Source organism: Babylonia areolata, chromosome 34 (assembly GCF_041734735.1).
Source record: "Babylonia areolata isolate BAREFJ2019XMU chromosome 34, ASM4173473v1, whole genome shotgun sequence".
Taxonomy (NCBI): domain Eukaryota; kingdom Metazoa; phylum Mollusca; class Gastropoda; order Neogastropoda; family Buccinidae; genus Babylonia; species Babylonia areolata.
This window is the reverse complement of record NC_134909.1, coordinates 5,700,586-5,725,585: the sequence shown is the minus strand read 5'-3', so window position 1 is coordinate 5,725,585 and position 25,000 is coordinate 5,700,586. Positions and strand designations below refer to the sequence as shown.

Sequence of the window (25,000 nt, the reverse complement as noted above, 5' to 3'; positions counted from 1 at the left end):
GAGCTGGCCTTGGCGATGCGCAGCGTCACTTCTGCATCAAGGGCTCCGTTGCCGTTGCTGTATAGGGTGCTGCCCAGGTAGCAAAACTTGTCGACTGACTTGATCTCTGTGTCATCGATCTTGATTGCAGGAGGGGGGGAGGCACTGGCGTTCTGTGAGCTAGCTGGTTGGTACATGGTCTCGGTCTTGCTGAGGCTGATGGTGAGTCCAAAGCGCCTGCAGGAGGTTGAGAACCTGTCCATAATGAACTGCATGTCCTCATGGGTGTGTGCAGCAAGCGCGCAGTCATCAGCGAAGAGGAACTCTCTCATCAGTGCCTCAAACACACTGGACCTGGCGTGGAGTCGCCGCAAGTTGAAAAGTTTGCCAACTGTGCGAAACTGAATGTAGATGCCCCGGTCACAGTCTTGGAAGGCGTTATATATATATATATATATATATATATATATATATATATATATATATATATATATATATATATATATATATATATATATTTCTTTTTAATGGGTCCTCCATCCTCCTGTTTTAATTTCTTTTTTTTTCTTTTTTCGCTTTTTTGTTTGTTTGTTTTGTTTTGTTTTTCTTTATTTTCTTTTTTTTTTTTTTTTTGTTTACCTTTTTCTTCTTTTTTTTTGGTGTTGCTTTCGCTTTTTCCATCCGTCATTCCTCAGACTCCAATTCTTTTACTTTCAAAGTGGGAAAAAAGCAATATATAAAGAAAAATTGTTTGTTTTTTTCCCTTTGTTTCAAGATTCTGCATCATTTTGACAAAAATTATATGAAATACTGTTCTGAGAAATATTGCTTTTGTGTTTGGCTGTGAGCATGTGTGTTCGAGTGAGTGAGTGAGTGAGTGTGTGTGTGTGTGTGTGTGTGTGTGTGTGTGTGTGTGTGTGTGTGTGTGTGTGTGTTTGTGTGTGTGTGTGTGTGTGTGTGTGTGTGTGTTGTTGTTTTTTGGGGTTTTTTTAAATAAATATTTTTATTCCAGTTTAACATTTAATACGTACAGACAGACATACAAAACTAATATTTGAAATTAATAATATTTGTCATTGTGCATTACTTAATCTGTAATTCGGGAAAACAACAACACAACATTGTTGTCATAAAGAGAAAAAACAGAAATAAAAACGTCACATGCACTGCATCAAACAAGTAAATAAATGAAAGGAAAATGAAAATAAATAAAACGTTACATTCGTGGTTGTCTGTCCTCCTCCTCGTTGCCTTCAATCATTTTTATGTGTGGGTACCATTTTCTAGAAAATGCTATGGACATCATTTCCATCGAGTGTATATATTTTTCGGTTTTATATATGTTTCTTAGGTCTGTTAGGAAGTACTTTATACATGGTTTGATTTTATTTATTCTGCATTTATAAATGAAATATTTCGCCACTAGAATGATATAGTCAAATATGTCATCTGTTTCTGTAATATCATTCATTTCCAAATAATACTAACTCTATATTAAACTTTACATTTGCACAATTTTCACACTTTTCCTTCAAGTAAGTGATTTTAAAATAGCTATTCTACCAAGGGGTGTACATATACGTTTTGACCAATCTTGAAAAGCTTCTTAGCTTCTATCAATTTGTCTCTTGTATTCACTTCAGTTATTTCTGTGAACCAAATGCCTAAAAGTTTATATTTTGGGGGGTTCCATTTCATTTTCTTTTCTATTAGATACTGGTGTTTTGAGTTCTTCATTCTTCCTAACCAGACATTCAATGTTTTATCATAGTTAATTTTTAGCCCTGAAAATTATTCAAATCCCACTAGTGTTTCAAACAATTTTTCATACGATTCTTTATCTCCTTCTAATGTGAATGTCATATCATCAGCAAACTGACTAATTCTAAAGATGGTATCTAATAAATTTATGCCTTTAATTTCTTCATCTTCCCTAATTTGCACGCCAGGATTTCTGAGCATAATACAAACAGATAGGGTGAGATTGGATCTCCCTGGCGGCATCCTCTTTGTATTTTCAAGCCTTTGGATACTTTACCGTTCACAATGACATATGATTTTATATCCTTGTAAAACGTGTGAATCCATTTACATACATCTAAGCCAAATCCATAGGCTTTTAATAGTGTTCATATATGACCAATTTAATGAGTCGAATGTTTTTTTCGAAATCTATTGATGCTAACAAGCCTGGGCGGTATTTAATTTCTAAATAATGCATAATGTCATACAGTCTTCTTATGTTATCACCAATATATCTACCTGGAATAAAACCTGTCTGATCTTCGTGTATTAACTTTGGTAGAACTTTCTTGATTCCATTAGCTATGCATGCAGATCCTATCTTATAAGCAACGTTTAGCAACGAAATAGGTCTCCAGTTCTGTAAATATTCTCTTGGTTTATCTCCATTTGGTAAACATGTAATTATCCCTTCTTTTTGTGTAACTGACAGTTCTCCCTTTTTAAAACCTTCATTCAGTGATCTAACTACAAAGTCCCCTATGTCTTTCCAGAAAAATGTATAGAAGTTTAGTCATTCCATCTGTGCCTGGACTCTTATCGTTTTGCATTCTTCTTAGTGTTTCTGTGGCTTCCTGTTTTTTTGAAACGTCCTTCTAGTTGCTCTGATTCAAATTCATCCAGACTGGGCAATCTTTTAACGTAACTGTTAATGTCTGTGCCTTTTACTTCCTGTTCTCTGTATAGGTCTTCATAATAAAGTCTCATCGCCTCTAAGATCTTGTCTGTTCCCGTCAAAATATTACCTTGAGGTGTCACTAATTTCAACATTTGTTTACTTACAAAATGTCTTTTTTCGAGATCACAAAAAATATTTAGTCACCTTTTCACCCTAAGATGCCCACCTTGCTTTCGACCTTAAAGCGATCCCTTCCAATTTATTTTTCGTAGCTGTACTAGTTCTTTTTTCTCCTGCAATTCTCTGGCTAAACTATGTGTATCTATTTCTTTATCGATTCGCTGTATTTCTTTTTCTAGTGTTTCCTCCTTTTCTATAAGCTGTCTTTTCTTTCTTATACCAAAAGATATTGTTTTAGTTATTTCCATTAATAATACATCCAGATAGAGTTGATCGCTTATGGTTAACTCAATTTCATTATTAGGTATCTTGCCTAAGTTTTCTCTTGCATACGGTAACACTGCATATTGGTCCTTTACTTTTTCTATTGTTTCTTTCACTAACTCTACATATTCGTTGTCCCTAAGTAAAGATGAATTAAATTTCCAAAATGTTTTTCTTCTGGGTTGTGTGTTAAATTGTAGATCAATTGTAATTAAAGAATGGTCACTCCTGTAACCGTAAGTGATATCTGCATCCTTAACGTTGGCGATCAACTTGTCAGACAATAAAAAGAAATCAAGACGGCTTTGTTGTAAAGGGGTTGGTTTCCTCCAGGTGTATCTTAAAACTTCATTATTTAATTCTCTCCATATGTCTACTAACTGTAAGTCATCCATCATCTTTATTACTGTTTTTGTGCTGCCATATTGTTTACACGTTTATAGTTGTAATAGTCTAAGCTAGGATTCATAACTAAGTTCCAATCGCCTCCTATTATTACATTCTGAATAGCTTGTTCTTCAATTTTTGGCCGAATCTCTTAAAAAAATATAGGGTCGTCTCTGTTAGGTCCATACACATTGACCAAAAGAATTTCCATGTTAGATATTTTTAAAAGCAGAAATATGTAATAACCCTGAATGTCTATAATCGGTTGTTTTTTTGTATTTGAAACTCCAAGCTATTAATTTAACAGAATAGCTACCCCTCGTGATCTAGAATTATTCGACGAAAAAACACATTCATAACCCCATTCTGCCCTGATCTGTCTGTCCATCTTCTTAGTAAAATGTGTGTCTTGTAAAAAGTATACCGAATATTGCTTTTGTCTTAAATACTGTGAGACGTCTTTCCTTTTCTGAAAATTGCCCAACCCCTGGCAGTTTAGAGATGATATCTTCAGGTTACGCATTGACAAGTGGTATTTTTGGTCAGTATACATCGCACCCCCTTTCTTCCAGAGAATCACCGTTCTTTCCACCCATAACATATTCTTCTGTTAAAGAAAGACAGACTCGAAGAATGTGTATACTAGTATCAATCAGCTGGGCAAAAGGAAACAAAGAATATTCATCCATTCGTCACAAGTAGAGACCGAGATAGAAAAGTGAATTACATACAGACAAGTAACAATTATTTAAAAAAAAGAAAATGACACCATAGTATAAAAATATCAAAAAAAGGTAACAATTTGCTTGACTAGCGCAAGCAAGCGATGGGCGCAAAGAAAAACCAACCAAACAAAAACAACATCAACAACAACAACAACAAACAAACAAAAAAACAACAACAATGTGCAGTAAGAGTAATACAAAGGGGCAGGCACAGCATCAACATTTACACACTATCACTGTCGCCCATAACCTAGCTGACTGCACAGAGCCAAACCAGGGCTGAGAGTGACATTGTTTTTGTTTCCGTAGAATCCGAAAAGTACAGAAAAAAAGGTTTTCTTGTACAGTCATATTCCTGCACGAAGGCTCAGGATTTTTTCCCGTCAATTGTTCGCCATCGAGTATAAAAAACAAAACAAAACAAGACTGGATCGTATGTAATGCACACACATATAAAAAGCCAGCATGCATATCCGCCAAACACCAGCATCCAAGGTTTAATGTTGGAAAGGTGCTGGTGATGGAAGTGGAGGCATGTCCACAACCCCTCTATCTCTGTTTTTTGTTGGGTTTTTTTTTTTTTTTCTCCTTTCTCTCTTCCTCTCCCCTGTGTGTGTGTGTGTGTGTGTGTGTGTGTGTGTGTGTGATCTTTTTTCCTCCGCTTCATAATCCAAACCATCAATGAGGAGGTGGGGATGGGGCAGGGTGTATCTAGCGACAATACCACCACCACCACCACCACCACCACTACCAGCAACAACAACAATGAGAAAAGGGACTCTCCTCTGAATGCCCTGCTCAACTGAATGCTTATTTCAAGACTTGTGTCACATAATTTGGAAAGTCACATCAACATGGAACAACCAAATTGCACAAATATTACATTGAGCCAATGCGTTTTTCACTGCTGTAATCATCACAGCTGCATTTCAAATACATTAACAATAAATACATTCTACCATGCAAAGTTTCTATTAGACGTAAAAAAGTAACGGATAGATGAATAATTAAATAAATAGGTATAAACACAAAAGTTCACATTACAAAGTACAATCAGTGACAACTCCGTGTATATGATTCTCGAGTGAACAATTGCAAGCTACAGTAAATGTTAACCCGAAAACATTTGCGGTACTTCACATGTTTTTCTTTTCCCTTTTCCTCTCTCGATTTTTGCATGCACACCTCCTTGAGCTACTGATACTGATACTGTCGCAGGAAGAATAAAACGTCAACATCCCTTTAAATATTAAATTTAGTCGAACGACGTCAGATATGCCGCAGCAGTGGGGATAAGTCTGCTTGCTTCGGATCAAAACATGCATCGTTCGATGCCGCTCGCATACCTTTTTTTTTTTTTTTTTTCCTCCCAAGCTCATAAGCTTATTATATATATAATATTCAATACAGAGTACTTTTCAACGATTTTTTAAATATATTTTTTTAATCCTCATGATTCCTTAACTGGAAAAGCGCGAAGCACAAGTGAGTTGCCTCTTGTTTTGGTATAATTTTTATCTACCTATTTAACTATTGGTATTAGGTGTTTTTGTTGTTGCTGTTGTTGTTGTTGTTGATGTTTTATGATGTCTTCGACCTAAGCGAATGAAGTGGATTGTCCCCAGTGATCATCGTGTCGGGGATCAAGACGGAAAGTCTGAAACTTTGATAGATCTATAACACTCGACTGTTGGCCGCCGTTCTTTCTCTGTTTCTGAACCTTGCGATTGGAATGAACTTCCTTTTTCGCTTCGTCAAGTCTCCACACTCAGCTCTTTCAAGTCTGGCCTTAAAACCCACCTCTTCCCAAAATAGCCTCCCTTGCCTGCCCTTCCTTGCCTTTTAGTTTCTACAGTTTTAGAGTTATGTATGCGTGTGAATGACTGGTGCGAAAGCGCTTTGATTTGTCTCTGCACAAGATCCAGCGCTATATAAATACCATTATTATTATTATTATTATTATTATTATTATTATTTATAATCTATGATGGTAAAACAATGAAATGCTGATCGATGTGCGCTGCTTAAGACAGCGTTGTTCCGTTACAAAACACACAGCTTTCGGTTCAAAAACGGATATTGAGTCTGTTACCCACTGTCGGGCTACATTTCTTTATACTTTTTATTTCTTAAAAACTGGTAACACCTCCACCCCCACCACCCATGACCCCACTCCCATCCACCAACGTTGTTTTTTTTTTCCCCGTTTTGTTGTTCAGCAGGAATCACACGTGAACCAAGAAGGTGTGACCTCTTGTTTGAAGGTGTTTAATGACATCTCCACTCCAACACCGTCTTTTTTCCTTTTCTGTTCTAAACGTTTCCATCCTGACTCATGCGCAGAGGAGAGTAAAGCGATACGACCACAGTAAAAAAGCAAAATCAATCAGCCAGGACGAATCACATCCAGCTTTTGGGGATTTTTTTTTCTTTTTTTTGGTGGGGGGGGGGGGGGGGGGGAATTGGTCTCTGGAGTTGGGTTGAAAACGTTGAGGTCATTGCAAGGGGACGGACGGACGGACGCACATGCGCACATATACGTAAAATCAAACGCATGCTGATGAATATATATGGTAAACACACACACACACACACACACACACACACACTGGCTAACAGACTGAATATCCGCTGGCATGTCCAATGAAATATTTTCACGATCTGAAGCGTTCATTGGAAAACAACAACAAAACAACAACAACAACAACAAAAAACCAACAAACAAATAGAAGGAAAGAACCCATTGTATGCCTCCACCTTCCTGTTCTTCAACTGTTCTTTCCACGCACAAAGAACTGTACCATCGGTGGCAGTGGGGGCGGGGTGGCAGTTCATCGCCAGTAACCCTTCTCTCCGTCAACATCTGGTTTCAGTGACTAAACTGGGGTGCGGACCCCACAGCCACAGGAGAGAGGAAAGGATCAACAAGTTCTTCATCGTCCGACTCCGAGGTCACGGAAATGAGGGGTACTCGGAGCCCCGAGGGCGGGGACACAGCACACTGGTCCGTGCTGACCGTGCCGGACACCGTCTGGTTGCTGCTGGTCAGGTCGCCGGGGTCGGAGGAAGCCGAGGACTCGGAGGTGCGTGAAGCAGAGGAGAGGAGCAGCTCGGGGTTGGGCATCACCAGGGCACCACGGGAAGGACGGCGCGGGAATCGTGACGTCATGCTGGCGCCACCAGGGGGCGCGGTGCCCACGGTCCAGGACATGTCCAAGACGTTGCCGTTGGGCATGTGTGGGGCTGGGTCCTTGTCGTCGGCAGAAGGCGGAGCGTCTGAGTCCTCCACGATGCTTGGTAAGGGGGCCTGAACCGGTACCGCGCGCTCCGGGCGTGAGGTCATGGGGTCCGTGGCCATAGTCACGTGGTCCGTGGCTGTGGTCACGTGATGGTCGTCGATAAACTCCAGCTCCCGGTGGTCCTCAGTGATGTCGTCCAGTCTGGAGACAGCAGGTGACAGTGTGCTGTGGTTAGCACGTGCTGCTGGGTGAGGGGAGGGGGGACCGGGGAGGTGGTGGACGCGAGGGGGGCGGGGGTGTTCCGGGGGGGGGGTGGGGGGGAGGGAGGGGGACCGTACCCCTTGTGTCTGTCTCTCTTCACCCTTTCCCCTTCCCATTTATCTGTGTGTGTGTGTGTGTGTGTGTGTGTGTTCCTTTTGGCATGCGCCGAGGAATAGGCGAACACGCAAATATATTTTATACGCACACACACACACACACACACACACACACACACACACACACACACACACACACACACACACACACACACATGCGCGCGCGCTCACATACCACCTCTTTTTGTTTTAATCAATCTATTAATATTTTTTGTGGAACACTATTACTACTACTTCTACTCCTACTCCCCCCTCCCCCTCCTCCTCCTACTACTTCTACTACTTTTTTTTTCTTTCATTTTCTCTCTCTATCTTCCTCTCTCGTTTCCTCCTTCTCTATCTCAATCTCTTTCTCTCTTACTCTGTCTCATCTTTCTCTTACTCTCTCTCTCTCTCTTTCTCTCTCTCTCCCTCTTTAACTTTCTTTTACACCCTCTGTGTGTGTGTGTATGTGTGTGTGTGTGTGTGTGTGTGTGTGTGTGTGTGTGTGTCCAACTATCTGTATCTTCTACTTTCTTTCTCCCCTCTCTCTTCCACTCTCTGTCTCTCCATCTCTCTTCCAGTCTCCGTGGCAGTCTCTTTTCCTCTTTTTTCACTCTGTCTCCTTCTTCCCCCCTCTCTCTTTTTCTTCAACCCTTTCTCTCTCTTACACACACACACTCTCTCTCTCTCTCTCTCTCTCTCTGTCTCTCTCTCTCTTCCATTCTGTCTGTCTCTCTCTCACTGCTGGATTACCCACTCCATCTTCCCCTTCCCCGATGTGTATGTTTGCCAATGGCCGAAACACATTAAACCATCTGAATCTGAATCTCTCTCTCATTTCCGCTTTCCTCCCACACTGCCTCCCCACCACTCACCCCTTGGCGTCTTTAACCTCCTCAGTCACGTCATCGGCTGACGTCACACTGGCGGTGTCGTCACTGTCGGAGCGGGGCAGGAGCTGACGTATGCTGGTGACGGTGTTGCCCTCCTCAATGGCCGACAGTAGCGGGGGCCGGGACACCGCCTTGTTGCCGCCAGGGGGCGCCCCTTGCAGCATGGACAGCACGTGCTGCCCGCCGCGTCGTGACCTTTCACCCCCGCTGACGTCATTGTCATCCGCTACCGGCTCCACCACGAATCTGTGGGGGGTGGGGGAGTGGGGGGAGAGTGCAGAGGGTGGGTGGTGGTGGACATGGTTAGAATGGGGCTGTCGTGGAGTGGAGTGTAGTGGTGTGCTGTGCTGAGCTGTGCTGTGCTGAGCTGCGCTGAGCTGTGCTGTGCTATACTGTGATAAACTGTGCTGTGTTTAGCTGTGCTGTGCTACACTGTGACGCTGTTCTGGCTTGTGATGTGTTGTGCTGTACTGTGCTGTGTTGGGCTATGCTGTGTTACGTTGTGCTGTGCTGTTCTGAGCTGTGCTATACTGTTCTGAGCTGTGCTGTGCTGTGTTGTGCTATACTGTGCTGTGCTATACTGTGCTGTGCTGTGCTGAGCTATACTGTGCTGTGCTGTGCTGAGCTATACTGTGCTGTGCTGTGCTGTGCTATGCTGTGCTGTGTTGGGCTATGCTGTGTTACGTTGTGCTGTGCTGTGTTGTGCTGTGTTGTGTTGTGTTGTGCTATACTGTGCTGTGCTATACTGTGCTGTGCTGTGCTGAGCTATACTGTGCTGTGCTGTGCTATACTGTGCTGTGCTGTTCTGTCCCGTACTCTGTGTTCGAGCATGGTTATTTACGTGCGTTAGTGTTAATGTGTGTGTGTGTGTGTGTGTGTGTGTGTGTGTGTGTGTGTGTGTGTGTGTGTGTGTGTGTGTGTTATACTGTGCTGTGCTATACTGTGCTGTGCTATACTGTGCTGTGCTATACTGAGCTGTGCTATACTGTGCTATACTGTGCTGTGCTATACTGAGCTGTGCTATACTGTTCTATACTGTGCTGTGCTATACTGTGCTGTGCTATACTGAGCTAGCTGTGCTATACTGAGCTGTGCTGTGCTATACTGAGCTGTGCTATACTGTGCTGTTCTGTACTGTACTGTGCTATACTAAGCTGTGCTATACTGAGCTGTGTTGTGTTGTGCTATACTGAGCTGTGCTATACTGTGCTGTGTTGTGCTGCGCTATACTGTGCTGTGCTATACTGTGCTACGTTGTGTTGTGCTATACTGTGTTGTGCTATACTGAGCTGTGTTGTGCTGTGCTGTGCTACACTGTGCTGTGCTATACTAAGCTGTGTTCTGTTGTGCTATACTGTGCTATACTATACTGTGCTGTGTTGTGTTGTGCTATACTGTGCTATGCTATGCTGTGTTGTGTTGTGTTATACTGAGTTGTGTTGTGTTGTGCTATACTGAGTTGTGTTGTGTTGTGCTATACTGTGCTATGCTATGCTGTGTTGTGTTGTGTTGGGTTGTGTTGTGCTATACTGAGTTGTGTTGTGTTGTGCTATACTGAGTTGTGTTGTGTTGTGCTATACTGTGCTATGCTATGCTGTGTTGTGTTGTGTTGGGTTGTGTTGTGCTATACTGAGTTGTGTTGTGTTGTGCTATACTGAGCTGTGCTATACTGTGCTGTGTTCTGTTGTGCTATACTGTGCTGTCCTATACTGAGCTGTGCCATGCTGTGCTGTACTGTGCTGTGCTGAGCTGTGCTATGCTATACTGTGCTGTGTTGTTTTGTGCTATACTGTGTTGTCATAATTATACTGAGCTGTGTTGTACTGAGCTGTGCTATACTGTGTTGTATGTACTGTGCTGTGCTATACTCTGCTGTGCTGTGTTGTGTTGTGTTGTGCTAGACTGAGCTGTGCTGTACTGTTCTGTCCTGTACTCTGTGTTCGAACATGGTTATTTACGTGCGTTAGTGTTAATGTGTGTGTGTGTGTGTGTGTGTGTGTGTGTGTGTGTGTGTGTTTGCGTGTGTCTGTGTGTGTATGTGTATGTCTGTGCGCGCGCGTATGTATTTGCGTGTGTGCATATGGTGTGTGTGTTCACGTGCATTTGTGTGTGTATATGTACCATGTGTCTGTGTCTGCGTGTGGGTTTCTCTCTGTGAGTGTTAGTGTATTCCTGCGCGTGTCTGTATGCATATGTACAAGCGTGCTCTGTGTTAAGTGAGTGCAAGTGCGAAGATGAATATCCCCCCCCCCACACACACACACACACCAGCCAAACGATACCTGGGTGGTTTGGGGGAGGCGGGGTGGGAGGTGTCCCTGGTGAGGAGGAAGTTGAACCTGTGCGGGGAGCTCTTCTTGCGGACCGGGGTGTCGGCCTCGGAGGTCGTGGACACCCGGTCACTGAAGGACCGCTCCCGGTAGTCCGGGATCTGAACCAGGCGTCGTCATCAGGTAAGGTAAGGTAAGGTAAGGTAAGGTAAGGTAAGACGAGATAACGAGACGAGGCAAGACAAGATGACGTAAGGTAAGGTATGGCATGGTACGGTATGGTATGGTATGGTATGGTATGGTAAGATGAGGTAAGGTAAGGTACCATATGGTAGGATAAGGTAAGACAAGATAAGGTAAGGTATGATAACTATGATAAGGTAAGATATGGTAAGGTAAGGTAAGGTAAGCTCAGGTAAGGTAAGGTAGGATAAGGTAAGGTAAGATATGATAAGGTAAGATGAGGTATGATAAGGTAAGGTAAGGCAGGAGAAGGAAAAGTAAAGGTATGGACACATAAGTTAAGATCAGATACAACTTTATTTTCTGCAACTGCAAGTTCACCCCAACAATGTCCTTTGGCTCGAGTATACACACTTATAGACACAACAACAACAAATGACACAATCTCCATTGTCAGCAGAGACCACAAACAATTGTGTTCAGCACCTCAAATACGCGGGGAAAGCAAACTGGGACTGAAAGAAAAAGACTTACCTGTTCAGAGTCTGGAGAGAGGGGGCAGAACGATGTCAAGAAGAATGGGAGAAGAACAACAAGAACAAAATAAGAAGGAAGAGGAGAAGAAGAACAACAACAATAGATTCAAATCAAATCGTCTTCTTCTTCTTCTTCTGCGTTCGTGGGCTACAATCCCACGTTCACTCGAATGTACATGAGCTGGCTTACACGTGTATGCCATACTCCTCTTTCGGGGATGTGCATGCTGGGTATGTTCTTGTTTCCATTACCCACCGAACGCTGACATGGATTACGGGATCTTTAACGTGCGTATTTTCTGCTTGCGTATACACACGAAGGGGGTTCAGGCACTAGCAGGTCTGCACATATGTTGACCTGAGAGATCGGAAAAATCTCCATCCTTTACCCAGCAGGCACCGTCACTGAGATCCGAACCCGGGACCCTCAGATTGAAAGTCCAACGCTTTAAACACTCGGTTATTGCACCCGTCAAAAATCAAATCAACTGATGGTGCTTAGAGCCTCGCCGACCACTAAGGCCATTTCGAGGCTATCGTCACGTGGACCAAGAACACGAAGGACAGGATTCGAGACCAAGAACAATATGGACAACAACAACAACAACAGCAGCAGCAACAACAACAACAACAACAGCAACAACAAGAACAAGAACAACAACTACAACAACAACAACTACAGCGACAACAACAACGACATCAACAACGACATAACGAACAACCTGACAACGAGCGGAGAGCAAACCGAACAGTGAGGGACCCATGACAAATCAAGCTCATACTTACGCCCAGTCTGATGGTCTCGTCATTGGACATGTCGAGCGAGATGCTGCGAGACTTGTCATTGCTGGGGGCGACTTGCGGCACTTGCAAGTAGCCTCCCTTGTTGGCCACCACACGACCCGGATGTTCTCCAGAGTCGATCGTATCACGTGACCCCGACAGCAGGCGGCTTTGTGAAACATGCAGGCAACTTGGCTGTTTATCATCATCATCATCATCATCATCATCATGTCAATCATCATCATCACCATCATCATCATCATCATCATCATCATCATCATGATTCAATCATCATCATCATCATCATCATCATGATGTCAATCATCACCATCACCATCATCATCACCATCATATCTATCATCATCATGACATCACAATGACATGATTGTTGTTGTTGTTGTTGTTGTTACTAGTAGTGGTGGTAGTGGTGGTTAACATGTTTGAAATAGTCGTATCTTATTTGTAGCATGTAACTTAGCGGTACTGTTCTATATTTCTGCAACAGGCTCTGTTCACGATCGTGTGTGTGTGTGTGCGTGTGTGCGTGCGTGTGTGTGCGTGTTTGTGTGCGTGCGTGCTTATGTTCGTTCTTTAGTTTAGCGTCTTTTCACTATCAGTGATATCAGAATGTGCCTGTGTGTTTGTGTCTATGTCTGTATGTCTGCGTGTCTGTGTGTGCCTGTGTGTGTGTGTGTCTGTGTGTGTGTGTGTGTGTGCGCGTGCGCGCGCGTGTGTGTGTCACTGTTTGTGTTGGAGAAAGAGAGAGACCGACACAGACAGAGAGACAGACAGAGGGGTGATGGCAGTGAAGGGAACAGGCAGAACGGGAACGGACAGTAGCCGATACAGTCCGACCCATGGAGGCGAGATCAAGTGAGGGAGGCGGCGGGCCAGGACGACACAGCCAGTTGAAACGAACGGGAAATAGGTAATGGATGGAAGACAGTGCCCCGCCCCAAACACCGCCACAACCACAGTGTAAGGTCAGGTAAAGTATGATAGGACAGGGCAGGTGGAGAGAAGGTAGGTAAAGTAAGGTAAGGTAGGGTGATATAAGGTAAAGTAAGGTAAGGTAGGGTGATATAAGTTAAGGTAAGGTACGGCGAGATAAGGTAAAGTGAGGTAAGGTAAGATATGATATGATAAGATAGGTCAAGATGGGATAAGGTAAAGTTAGGTAAGGTATGATAGGATAAGATAGGTCAAGATAGGATAAGGTAAGGTATGGTATGGTGAGATATGATTAGGTAAGGTAAGGTATGATAGGATAAGATAAGATAACACAAAGTAAAGTAATATAAAAGTAAAATGCGATAACATAAAAGTAATGTACAGTAAGACGGATAAGATAAGGTAAGGTAAGACAGGGAAAGTAAGTTAATGTAGGACAGGTAAGGTAAGGCAGGGCAAGGTAAGGTAAGGTAAGGGAGGGCAAGGTAAGGTAAGGCATGGCAAGGTAAGGTAAGGTAAGGCAGGGCAAGGTAAGGTATGGTAGGACAGGTAAGGGAGGGCAAGGTAAGGTAAGGTAAGGTAAGACAGGGCAAGGTAAGGTAAGGCAGGGCAAGGTAAGGTAAGACAGGGCAAGGTAAGGTATGGTAGGACGGGTAAGGTAAGGTAAGGCAGGGCAAGGTAAGGTAAGGCAGGGCAAGGTAAGGTAAGGTAGGAAAGGTAAGGTAAGGCAGGGCATGGTAAGGTAAGGTAGAACAGGTAAGGTAAGGTAAGGCAGGGCAAGGTAAGGTAAGGCAGGGCAAGGTAAGGTAAGGTAGGACAGGTAAGGTAAGGTAAGGCAGGGCAAGGTAAGGTAAGGTAAGGCAGGGCAAGGTAAGGTAAGGTAAGGTAGGACAGGTAAGGTAAGGTAAGGCAGGGCAAGTTAAGGTAAGGTAAGGTAAGGCAGGGCAAGGTAAGGTAAGGTAGGACAGGTAAGGTAAGGTAAGGCAGGGCAAGGTAAGGTAAGGTAGGACAGGTAAGGTAAGGTAAGGCAGGGCAAGGTAAGGTAAGGTAGGACAGGTAAGGTAAGGTAAGGCAGGGCAAGGTAAGGTAAGGTAAGGCAGGGCAAGGTAAGGTAAAGTAGGACAGGTAAGGTAAGGTAAGGCAGGGCAAGGTAAGAAAACGGCCGTCACGGCACTGACTTGTGGGCCCTGAAGGGAAACAAGCTGAGCACAGAGCCGGCGAACGACCCGTGGCTCCGACGGCGGAGTCCCTCCGTGTCCACGGACCCGGGGTGTTTGGGGTCCTCCGAGGCCAGGTGACTGCACACAGCACGGGCAGCTACCTCATCTCACACACAGCAGCTACCTCATCTCACACAGCAGCTACCTCATCTCACACACACAGCTACCTCATCTCACACACAGCAGCTACCTCATCTCACACACAGCTACCTCATCTCTGAAACAGCAGCTACCTCATCTCACACACAGCAGCTACCTCATCTACCTCATCTCACACACAGCAGCTACCTCATCTCTGACACAGCAGCTACCTCATCTCTGACACAGCAGCTACCTCATCTGACACAGCTACCTCATCTCACACACAGCTACCTCATCTCTGACACAGCAGCTACCTCATCTCACACAGCTACCTCATCTCACACACAGCAGCTACCTCATCTCACACAGCAGCTACCTCATTTTTCACACAGCTACCTCATCTCTGACGCAGCAGCTACCTCATCTCTCACACAGCTACCTCATCTCACACACACAGCTACCTCATCTCTCACACAGCTACCTCATCTCACACACAGCAGCAACCTCATCTCTCACACAGCTACGGGTAGCTACGTCATCTCACGGACAGCTACCTCATCTCTCACACACCGCATGCCACGTGCGCGAACACATGCAATGGATTTATAATGGGAAATAATAAGTACAATATGCACGCATGTTCGCACACACACACACACACACACACACACACACACACACACACACACACACACACACACTTGATGTTGAAGGAGGACCCCAGGAAGTTGGGTCTCCTGGAGCTGGCGGAGGCCACAGTGTAGGGCATCTCGGGCATGACGGCCTCCTCGTAGAACTGGTCCCGCACCAGAGGGGGGTGTGTCCGGCAGCACTGGTCCACCAAGGCGAAGGCCACCTGCCACGTCACAGCACACGTCACACAGCACACCTGCCACGTCACAGCACACGTCACACAACACACCTGCCACGTCACAGCACACGTCACACAGCACACCTGCCACGTCACAGCACACGTCACACAACACACCTGCCACGTCACAGCACACGTCACACAGCACACCTGCCACGTCACAGCACACGTCACACAACACACCTGCCACGTCACAGCACACGTCACAGAGCGCACCTGACACGTCACAGCACACATCACACAAAGCACCTGCTGGAGGCGTCGGACTTCCAATCTGAGGGTCCCGGCTTCGAATCTCGGTAACTGCGCTTTTTAATCCATCTCCCAGATCAACATGCTCGCAGGGTTGCTAGTGTCTGAACCCCCTTCGTGTGTCCTAACGTACTGACAAACTAAGTGACTAAACCTTACAAAACGTACTGACTAAATGACTAAACCTTACAAAGCGTACTGACTAAGCGACTAAACCTTACAAAACGTACTAAGTGACTAAACCTTACAAAACGTACTGACAAACTTTACAAAACGTACTAAGTGACTAAACCTTACAAAATGTACTGACAAACTAAGTGACTAAACCTTACAAAACGTACTGACAAACTAAGTGACGTTAGGAAAGGTACCATGTGACTGAACGATACAAACCTTTTTGACAAAGTGACTAAACGATACAGAGCGTGTTGACCAAGTGACTAAACGATACAGAACGTGTAGACAAAGTGACAATACAGAGCATATTGACAAAGTGACTAAACGATAGGGAACGTGTTGACAAAGTGACTAAACAATACAGAGCATATTGACAAAGTGACTAAACGATACAGAACGTGTTGACCAAGTGACTAAACGATACAGAACGTGTAGACAAAGTGACAATACAGAGCATATTGACAAAGTGACTAAACGATAGGGAACGTGTTGACAAAGTGACTAAACAATACAGAGCATATTGACAAAGTGACTAAACGATACAGAACGTGTAGACAAAGTGACTAAACAATACAGAGCATATTGACAAAGTGACTAAACGATACAGAGGGTGTTGGCAAAGTGACTAAACGCTACAAAAAGTGTTGACAGAGTGACTAAACGATACAAAACGTGTTGACAAAGTAAACGATAAACGATACAAAACGTGTTGACAAAGTGATTAAACGATACAAAACCTATTGACAAAGTGACTAAACGATACAAAACGTGTTGACAAAGTGATTAAACGGTACAAAATGTGTTGACTAAGTGACTAAAAGTTACAAAACGTGTTGACAAAGTGATTAAACGGTACAAAATGTGTTGACTAAGTGACTAAAAGTTACAAAACGTGTTGACAAAGTGACTAAACGCTACAAAACGTGTTGACAAAGTGACTAAACGCTACAAAACGTTTGACAAAGTGATTAAACGGTACAAAATGTGTTGACAAAGTGACGACTAAACCTACAAAACGTGTTGACAAAGTGATTAAACGGTACAAAATGTGTTGACTAAGTGACTAAAAGTTACAAAACGTGTTGACAAAGTGACTAAACGCTACAAAACGTGTTGACAAAGTGATTAAACGGTACAAAATGTGTTGACTAAGTGACTAAAAGTTACAAAACGTACTGCCATATGTCGGTCCAGAAGCCAGTTGATGTCGAAATCATCATCATCCTCACCGAAAGGGTTGATCATTTGTTCCGCCACCTGGGATCCATAGAAAACAGGATGGAAGATCACATCATTGACATATGGACAAACACAGACAGACAGACAGACAGACACACACACACACACACACACACACACACACAGCGAGAGAGAGAGTGAGACAGACAGACAGACAGACAGACAGACAGGCACACACACACACACACACACACACACACACACACACACACACACAGCGAGAGAGAGAGTGAGACAGACAGACAGACAGGCACACACACACACACACACACACACACACACACACACACACACACACACACACACACACAGCGAGAGAGAGAGTGAGACAGACAGACAGACAGACAGACAGGCAGGCACACACACACACACACACACACACACACACAGCGAGAGAGAGAGTGAGACAGACAGACAGACAGGCAGGCACACACACACAAACACACACACACACAGCGAGATAGAGAGTGAGACAGACAGACAGACAGGCAGGCACACACACACAAACACACACACACACACACACACACACACACACACACACAGAAACATAAGGACACACACACACACACACACACACACACAACACCCAGTCAACTCGCTCACGCACTGTACTGAACAGTGATCACCCCCACACGTGGTCAAGCACACGCTTTCTCGCAAACGCACGTTTTCCCACAACCCCGCGCTTTCTTGCACTTTACGAGATAGTGTGTGATTTTGATAAGCTTGGTCATTCTCAAAGCACCCTCCATTGTAATGTGTCAGAAAGCGATGGAAGTCTTCCTGTTTTTTATGTTTTTGTTTTTTCCTTATTATTTTCTAACATAAAAAAAAACAACATTTCCTTTGTCAACGCCAGTTGGTGTCTTGACTTTTATGATGCAAATCTGAGAGAAAGAGGAGAGTGAAAAAGAAGAGAGAGAGAGGGGAAGGGGCGGGGGGGGGGGGGGGGGGGGACGTCGACAACAACGATCTTGATGATGATGACGTTAGCGAAGACAACACTGTGCGAGACAGCGTGGGATTGTGAGACAGTGTGAGACAGTGTGGGATTGTGAGAGTGTGGGATACAGTGTGGGATTATGAGACAGTGTTGGATTGTGAGACAGTGTTGGATTGTGAGAAAGTGTGGGATAGTGAGACAGTGTGAGATACAGTGTTGGATTGTGAGACAGTGTGGGATTGTGAGACAGTGTGGGATTGTGAAAAAGCGTGAGATTGTGAGACAGTGTGGGATTGTGGGACAGTGTTGGATTGTGAGACAGTGTGGGATTGTGAGACAGCGTGAGATTGTGACACAGTGTGGGATTGTGAGACAGTGTGGGATACAGTGTGGGATTGTGAGACAGCGTGAGATTTGACACAGTGTGGGATTGTGAGACAGTGTGGGATTGTGAGACAGTGTGGGATACAGTGTGGGATTGTGAGACAGTGTGGGATTGTGAGACAGTGTGGGATACAGTGTAGGATTGTGAGACAGTGTGGGATTGTGAGACAGTGTGGGATACAGTGTGGGATTGTGAGACAGTGTGGGATTGTGAGACAGTGTGGGATACAGTGTGGGATTGTGAGACAGTGTGGGATTGTGAGACAGTGTGGGATACAGTGTGGGATTGTGAGACAGTGTGGGATTGTGAGACAGTGTGGGATACAGTGTGGGATTTGAGACAGTGTGGGATTGTGAGACAGTGTGGGATTGTGAGACAGCGTGAGATTGTGACACAGTGTGGGATTGTGAGACAGCGTGAGATTGTGACACAGTGTGGGATTGTGAGACAGTGTGGGATACAGTGTGGGATTGTGAGACAGTGTGGGATTGTGAGACAGTGTGGGATACAGTGTGGGATTGTGAGACAGTGTGGGATTGTGAGACAGTGTGGGATACAGTGTGGGATAGTGAGACAGTGTGGGATGGATTGTGAGACAGTGTGGGATTGTGAGACAGTGTGGGATGGATTGTGAGACAGTGTGGGATTGTGAGACAGTGTTGGATAGATTGTGAGACAGTGTGAGATAGTGTGGGACTGTGAGACAATGTCGGATACATTGTTGGATTGTGAGACAGCGTAAGATTGTGAGACAGCGTGGGATACAATGTGGGATTGTGAGACAGTGTGGGATACAGTGTGGGATTATGAGACAGTGTGGGATACAGTGTGGGATTATGAGACAGAGTGGGATACAGTGTGGGATAGTGAGACAGTGTGGGATAGTGAGACAGTGTGGGATACAGTGTGGGATAGTGAAACAGCGTGGGATAGTGAAACAGTGTGGGATACAGTGTGGGATAGTGAAACAGCGTGGGATAGTGAAACAGCATGGGATAGTGAGACAGTGTGGGATAGTGAAACAGCGTGGGATAGTGAGACAGTGTGGGATAGTGAAACAGCGTGGGATAGTGAGACAGTGTGGGATAGTGAAACAGCGTGGGACAGTGAAACAGTGTGGGATACAGTGTGGGATTGTGAGACAGTGTGGGATTGTGAGACAGCGTGGGACAGTGAAACAGTGTGGGATAGTGAGACAGTGTGGGACAGTGAAACAGCGTGGGACAGTGAGACAGTGTCACTGTCGAGCTGACCTTGAGCCACCCCATGTAAAAGGTGAACTGCAGCAGGGTGAAGACGGGTACGTAGGAGTCGTACTCGTACCCCGGGTAGCCTTTGCTGGAGTCCAGGAACTGACGACCCAGCAGACAGGCCGCGAAGAAGGAATAGACGGCCAGAGTCACCACCTGTCACAACCACTGGTCCATTTAGTGTCACAACCACTGGTCCATCTTGTATCAGAACCACTGGTCCATTTAGTGTCACAACCACTGGTCCATTTAGTGTCACAACCACTGGTCAATCTAGACTGGTCCATTTAGTGTCACAACCACTGGTCCATTTAGTGTCACAACCACTGGTCCATCTAGCGTCACAATCACTGGTCCATTTTGTGTCACAACCACTGGTCCATTTAGTGTCACAACCACTGGTCCATCTAGTATCACAACCACTGGTCCATCTAGACTGGTCCACCTAGTGTCACAACCACTGGTCCATCTAGTATCACAACCACTGGTCCATCTAGTGTCCGTCACAACCACTGGTCCATTTAGTGTCCTTCACAACCACTGGTCCATTTAGTGTCACAACCACTGGTCCATATAGACTGGTCCATCTAGTGTCACAACCACTGGTCCATCTAGACTGTTCCCTCTAGTGTCACAACCACTGGTCCATCTAGTGTCACAACCACTGGTCCATCTAGTGTCCGTCACAACCACTGGTCCATTTAGTGTCACAACCACTAGTCCATCTAGTATCACAACCACTGGTCCATTTAGTGTCACAACCACTAGTCCGTCTAGTATCACAACCACTGGTCCATTTAGTGTCACAACCACTGGTCCATCTAGATTGGTCCATCTAGCGTCACAACCATTGGTCCATCTAGGGTCACAACCACTGGTCCATCTAGCGTCACAACCACTGGTCCATCTAGCGTCACAACCACTGGTCCATTTAGTGTCACAACCATTGGTCCATCTAGCGTCACAACCACTGGTCATTTAGCGTCACAATAACTGGTTCATCTAGACTGGTCCATCTAGCGTCACAACCACTGGTCCATCTAGCGTCACAACCACTGGTCCATCTAGTGTCACAACCACTGGTCCATCTAGTATCACAACCACTGGTCCATCTAGACTGGTCCACCTAGTGTCACAACCACTGGTCCATCTAGTATCACAACCACTGGTCCATCTAGTGTCCGTCACAACCACTGGTCCATTTAGTGTCCTTCACAACCACTGGTCCATTTAGTGTCACAACCACTGGTCCATATAGACTGGTCCATCTAGTGTCACAACCACTGGTCCATCTAGACTGTTCCCTCTAGTGTCACAACCACTGGTCCATCTAGTGTCACAACCACTGGTCCATCTAGTGTCCGTCACAACCACTGGTCCATTTAGTGTCACAACCACTAGTCCATCTAGTATCACAACCACTGGTCCATTTAGTGTCACAACCACTAGTCCGTCTAGTATCACAACCACTGGTCCATTTAGTGTCACAACCACTGGTCCATCTAGATTGGTCCATCTAGCGTCACAACCATTGGTCCATCTAGGGTCACAACCACTGGTCCATCTAGCGTCACAACCACTGGTCCATCTAGCGTCACAACCACTGGTCCATTTAGTGTCACAACCATTGGTCCATCTAGCGTCACAACCACTGGTCATTTAGCGTCACAATAACTGGTTCATCTAGACTGGTCCATCTAGCGTCACAACCACTGGTCCATCTAGCGTCACAACCACTGGTCCATTTAGTGTCACAACCACTGGTCCATGTAGACTGGTCCATCTAGGGTCACAACCACTGGTCCATCTAGCGTCACAACCACTGGTCCATCTAGCGTCCCAACTACTGGTCCATCTAGCGTCACAACTACTGGTCCATCTAGACTGGTCCATCTAGCGTCACAACCACTGGTCCATCTAGACTGGTCCATCTAGCGTCACAACCACTGGTCCATCTAGCGTCACAGTAACTGGTCCATCTGGACTGGTCCATCTAGCGTCACAACCACTGGTCCATCTAGGGTCACAACAACTGGTCCATCTAGCGTCACAACCACTGGTCCATCTAGCGTCACAACCACTGGTCCATTTAGTGTCACAACCACTGGTCCATCTAGACTGGTCCATCTAGGGTCACAACAACTAGTCCAACTAGGGTCACAACAACTGTTCCATCTAGCGTCACAACCACTGGTCCATCTAGCGTCACAACCACTGGTCCATTTAGTGTCACAACCATTGGTCCATCTAGCGTCACAACCACTGGTCCATTTAGCGTCACAATAACTGGTCCATCTAGACTGGTCCATCTAGCGTCACAACCACTGGTCCATCTAGGGTCACAACAACTGGTCCATCTAGGGTCACAACAACTGGTCCATTTAGTGTCACAACCATTGGTCCATCTAGCGTCACAACCACTGGTCCATTTAGCGTCACAACCACTGGTCCATCTAGACTGGTCCATCTAGCGTCACAACTACTGGTCCATCCAGCGTCACAACCACTGGTCCATCTAGACTGGTCCATCTAGCATCACAACCACTGGTCCATCTAGCGTCACAACCACTGGTCCATCTAGCGTCACAATAACTGGTCCATCTAGACTGGTCCATCTAGCGTCACAACCACTGGTCCATCTAGGGTCACAACAACTGGTCCATCTGGCGTCACAACCACTGGTCCATTTAGTGTCACAACCACTGGTCCATTTAGTGTCACAACCACTGGTCCATCTAGACTGGTCCATCTAGGGTCACAACAACTAGTCCATCTAGGGTCACAACAACTGGTCCATCTAGCGTCACAACCACTGGTCCATCTAGTGTCACAACAACTGGTCCATCTAGCGTCACAACCACTGGTCCATCTAGCGTCACAACCACTGGTCCATCTAGTGTCACAACCACTGGTCCATTTAGTGTCACAACCATTGGTCCATCTAGCGTCACAACCACTGGTCCATTTAGCGTCACAACCACTGGTCCATCTAGACTGGTCCATCTAGCGTCACAACTACTGGTCCATCTAGCGTCACAACCACTGGTCCATCTAGCGTCACAACCACTGGTCCATCTAGACCGGTCCATCTAGCGTCACAACCACTGGTCCATCTAGCGTCACAACCACTGGTCCATCTAGACTGGTCCACCTAGCGTCACAACTACTGGTCCATCTAGCGTCACAACCACTGGTCCATCTAGACTGGTCCATTTAGTGTTACAACCACTGGTCCATCTAGACTGGTCCATCTAGGGTCACAACAACTAGTCCAACTAGGGTCACAAAAACTGTTCCATCTAGCGTCACAAGCACTGGTCCATCTAGCGTCACAACCACTGGTCCATCTAGCGTCACAACCACTGGTCCATTTAGTGTCACAACCATTGGTCCATCTAGCGTCACAACCACTGGTCCATTTAGCGTCACAATAACTGGTCCATCTAGACTGGTCCATCTAGCGTCACAACCACTGGTCCATCTAGGGTCACAACAACTGGTCCATCTAGGGTCACAACAACTGGTCCATTTAGTGTCACAACCATTGGTCCATCTAGCGTCACAACCACTGGTCCATTTAGCGTCACAACCACTGGTCCATCTAGACTGGTCCATCTAGCGTCACAACTACTGGTCCATCCAGCGTCACAACCACTGGTCCATCTAGACTGGTCCATCTAGCATCACAACCACTGGTCCATCTAGCGTCACAACCACTGGTCCATCTAGCGTCACAATAACTGGTCCATCTAGACTGGTCCATCTAGCGTCACAACCACTGGTCCATCTAGCGTCACAACAACTGGTCCATCTAGGGTCACAACAACTGGTCCATCTGGCGTCACAACCACTGGTCCATTTAGTGTCACAACCACTGGTCCATTTAGTGTCACAACCACTGGTCCATCTAGACTGGTCCATCTAGGGTAACAACAACTAGTCCATCTAGGGTCACAACAACTGGTCCATCTAGCGTCACAACCACTGGTCCATCTAGTGTCACAACCACTGGTCCATCTAGCGTCACAACCACTGGTCCATCTAGTGTCACAACCACTGGTCCATCTAGTGTCACAACCACTGGTCCATCTAGCGTCAGAACCACTGGTCCATTTAGTGTCACAACCATTGGTCCATCTAGAGTCACAACCACTGGTCCATTTAGCGTCACAACCACTGGTCCATCTAGACTGGTCCATCTAGCGTCACAACTACTGGTCCATCTAGCGTCACAACCACTGGTCCATCTAGCGTCACAACCACTGGTCCATCTAGACCGGTCCATCTAGCGTCACAACCACTGGTCCATCTAGCGTCACAACCACTGGTCCATCTAGACTGGCCCACCTAGCGTCACAACTACTGGTCCATCTAGCGTCACAACCACTGGTCCATCTAGACTGGTCCATCTAGTGTCACAACCACTGGTCCACCTAGCGTCACAACCACTGGTCCTTCTTCAGTGGTCACGACTGTCATCGCTGGTCTGACACGATGACAACGACATCGCCTGTGTGGAGGGGTTAGAGAAAAAGAGGGGGGTGGGGGGGTGGGGGTAGAAAGAGAAGAGAGAGTGTGTGAGAGAGAGAGGACGGAGAGAGAGTGAGAGAGAGAGGAAATAGAGGGTGAGAAGAGAGAGTTAGTGTGAAGGGGAAAGAGAGGAGAGAGAGAGGGGGGAGAACGAGGGAGAGAGAGAGTGTGTGTGTGTGTGCGAGAGAGAGAGAGAGAGAGAGAGAGAGAGAGAGAGAGAGAGAGAGAGAGAGAGAGAGAGAGAGAGAGATGAAAAAACGTTCATTGTACATGTGACGTGTTCTTCACACATACCCAGCAGAAATGTATCATTGTAAAACGAAGGTCTTATCCTGTCTGTCTGTCTGTCTGTCCCCCTCTTTCTCTCTTTAGGAACCTTGGCCTATAATGAATAAACCATTCATTAGTTCATTCATTCACTCACTCTCTCTTTTATCTCTCTCTCTCTCTCTCACTCTCTTCTCTCGTCACTCTCTCTGTGTGTCTTTCTCTCTCTCACTTCCACACTCAATCACACACACATACACACACACACGCGCGCGCGCGCGCACACGCACGTACGTAAGCACGCACACATACACACACGCATCACACACACACACACTGCTCTCTCTCTCTCGTTTTCTATCCTATGTCTCTCTCTTAAGGGGCTTGGCATT

At 45.6% G+C, this 25,000-nt stretch overlaps 1 protein-coding gene across 1 annotated transcript in view; it reads right to left on the bottom strand.

The window, feature by feature from the left end:
- Positions 1-4,085: 4,085 nt before the first annotated feature.
- Positions 4,086-25,000, bottom strand: part of LOC143277545 (bestrophin-2-like) — a 34,188-nt gene continuing 13,273 nt past the window's right edge. Inside the window, exons 6-13 of the mRNA XM_076582427.1 lie at positions 19,815-19,967; positions 17,168-17,248; positions 15,393-15,547; positions 14,569-14,688; positions 12,443-12,608; positions 10,950-11,098; positions 8,650-8,913; positions 4,086-7,616 (exon numbers count right to left, since the gene is read on the bottom strand). Of these exons, the coding sequence (XP_076438542.1) occupies positions 7,046-7,616; positions 8,650-8,913; positions 10,950-11,098; positions 12,443-12,608; positions 14,569-14,688; positions 15,393-15,547; positions 17,168-17,248; positions 19,815-19,967 (1,659 nt within the window). The 3' untranslated portion in view covers positions 4,086-7,045. The remainder of the gene's footprint in view (positions 7,617-8,649; positions 8,914-10,949; positions 11,099-12,442; positions 12,609-14,568; positions 14,689-15,392; positions 15,548-17,167; positions 17,249-19,814; positions 19,968-25,000) is intronic.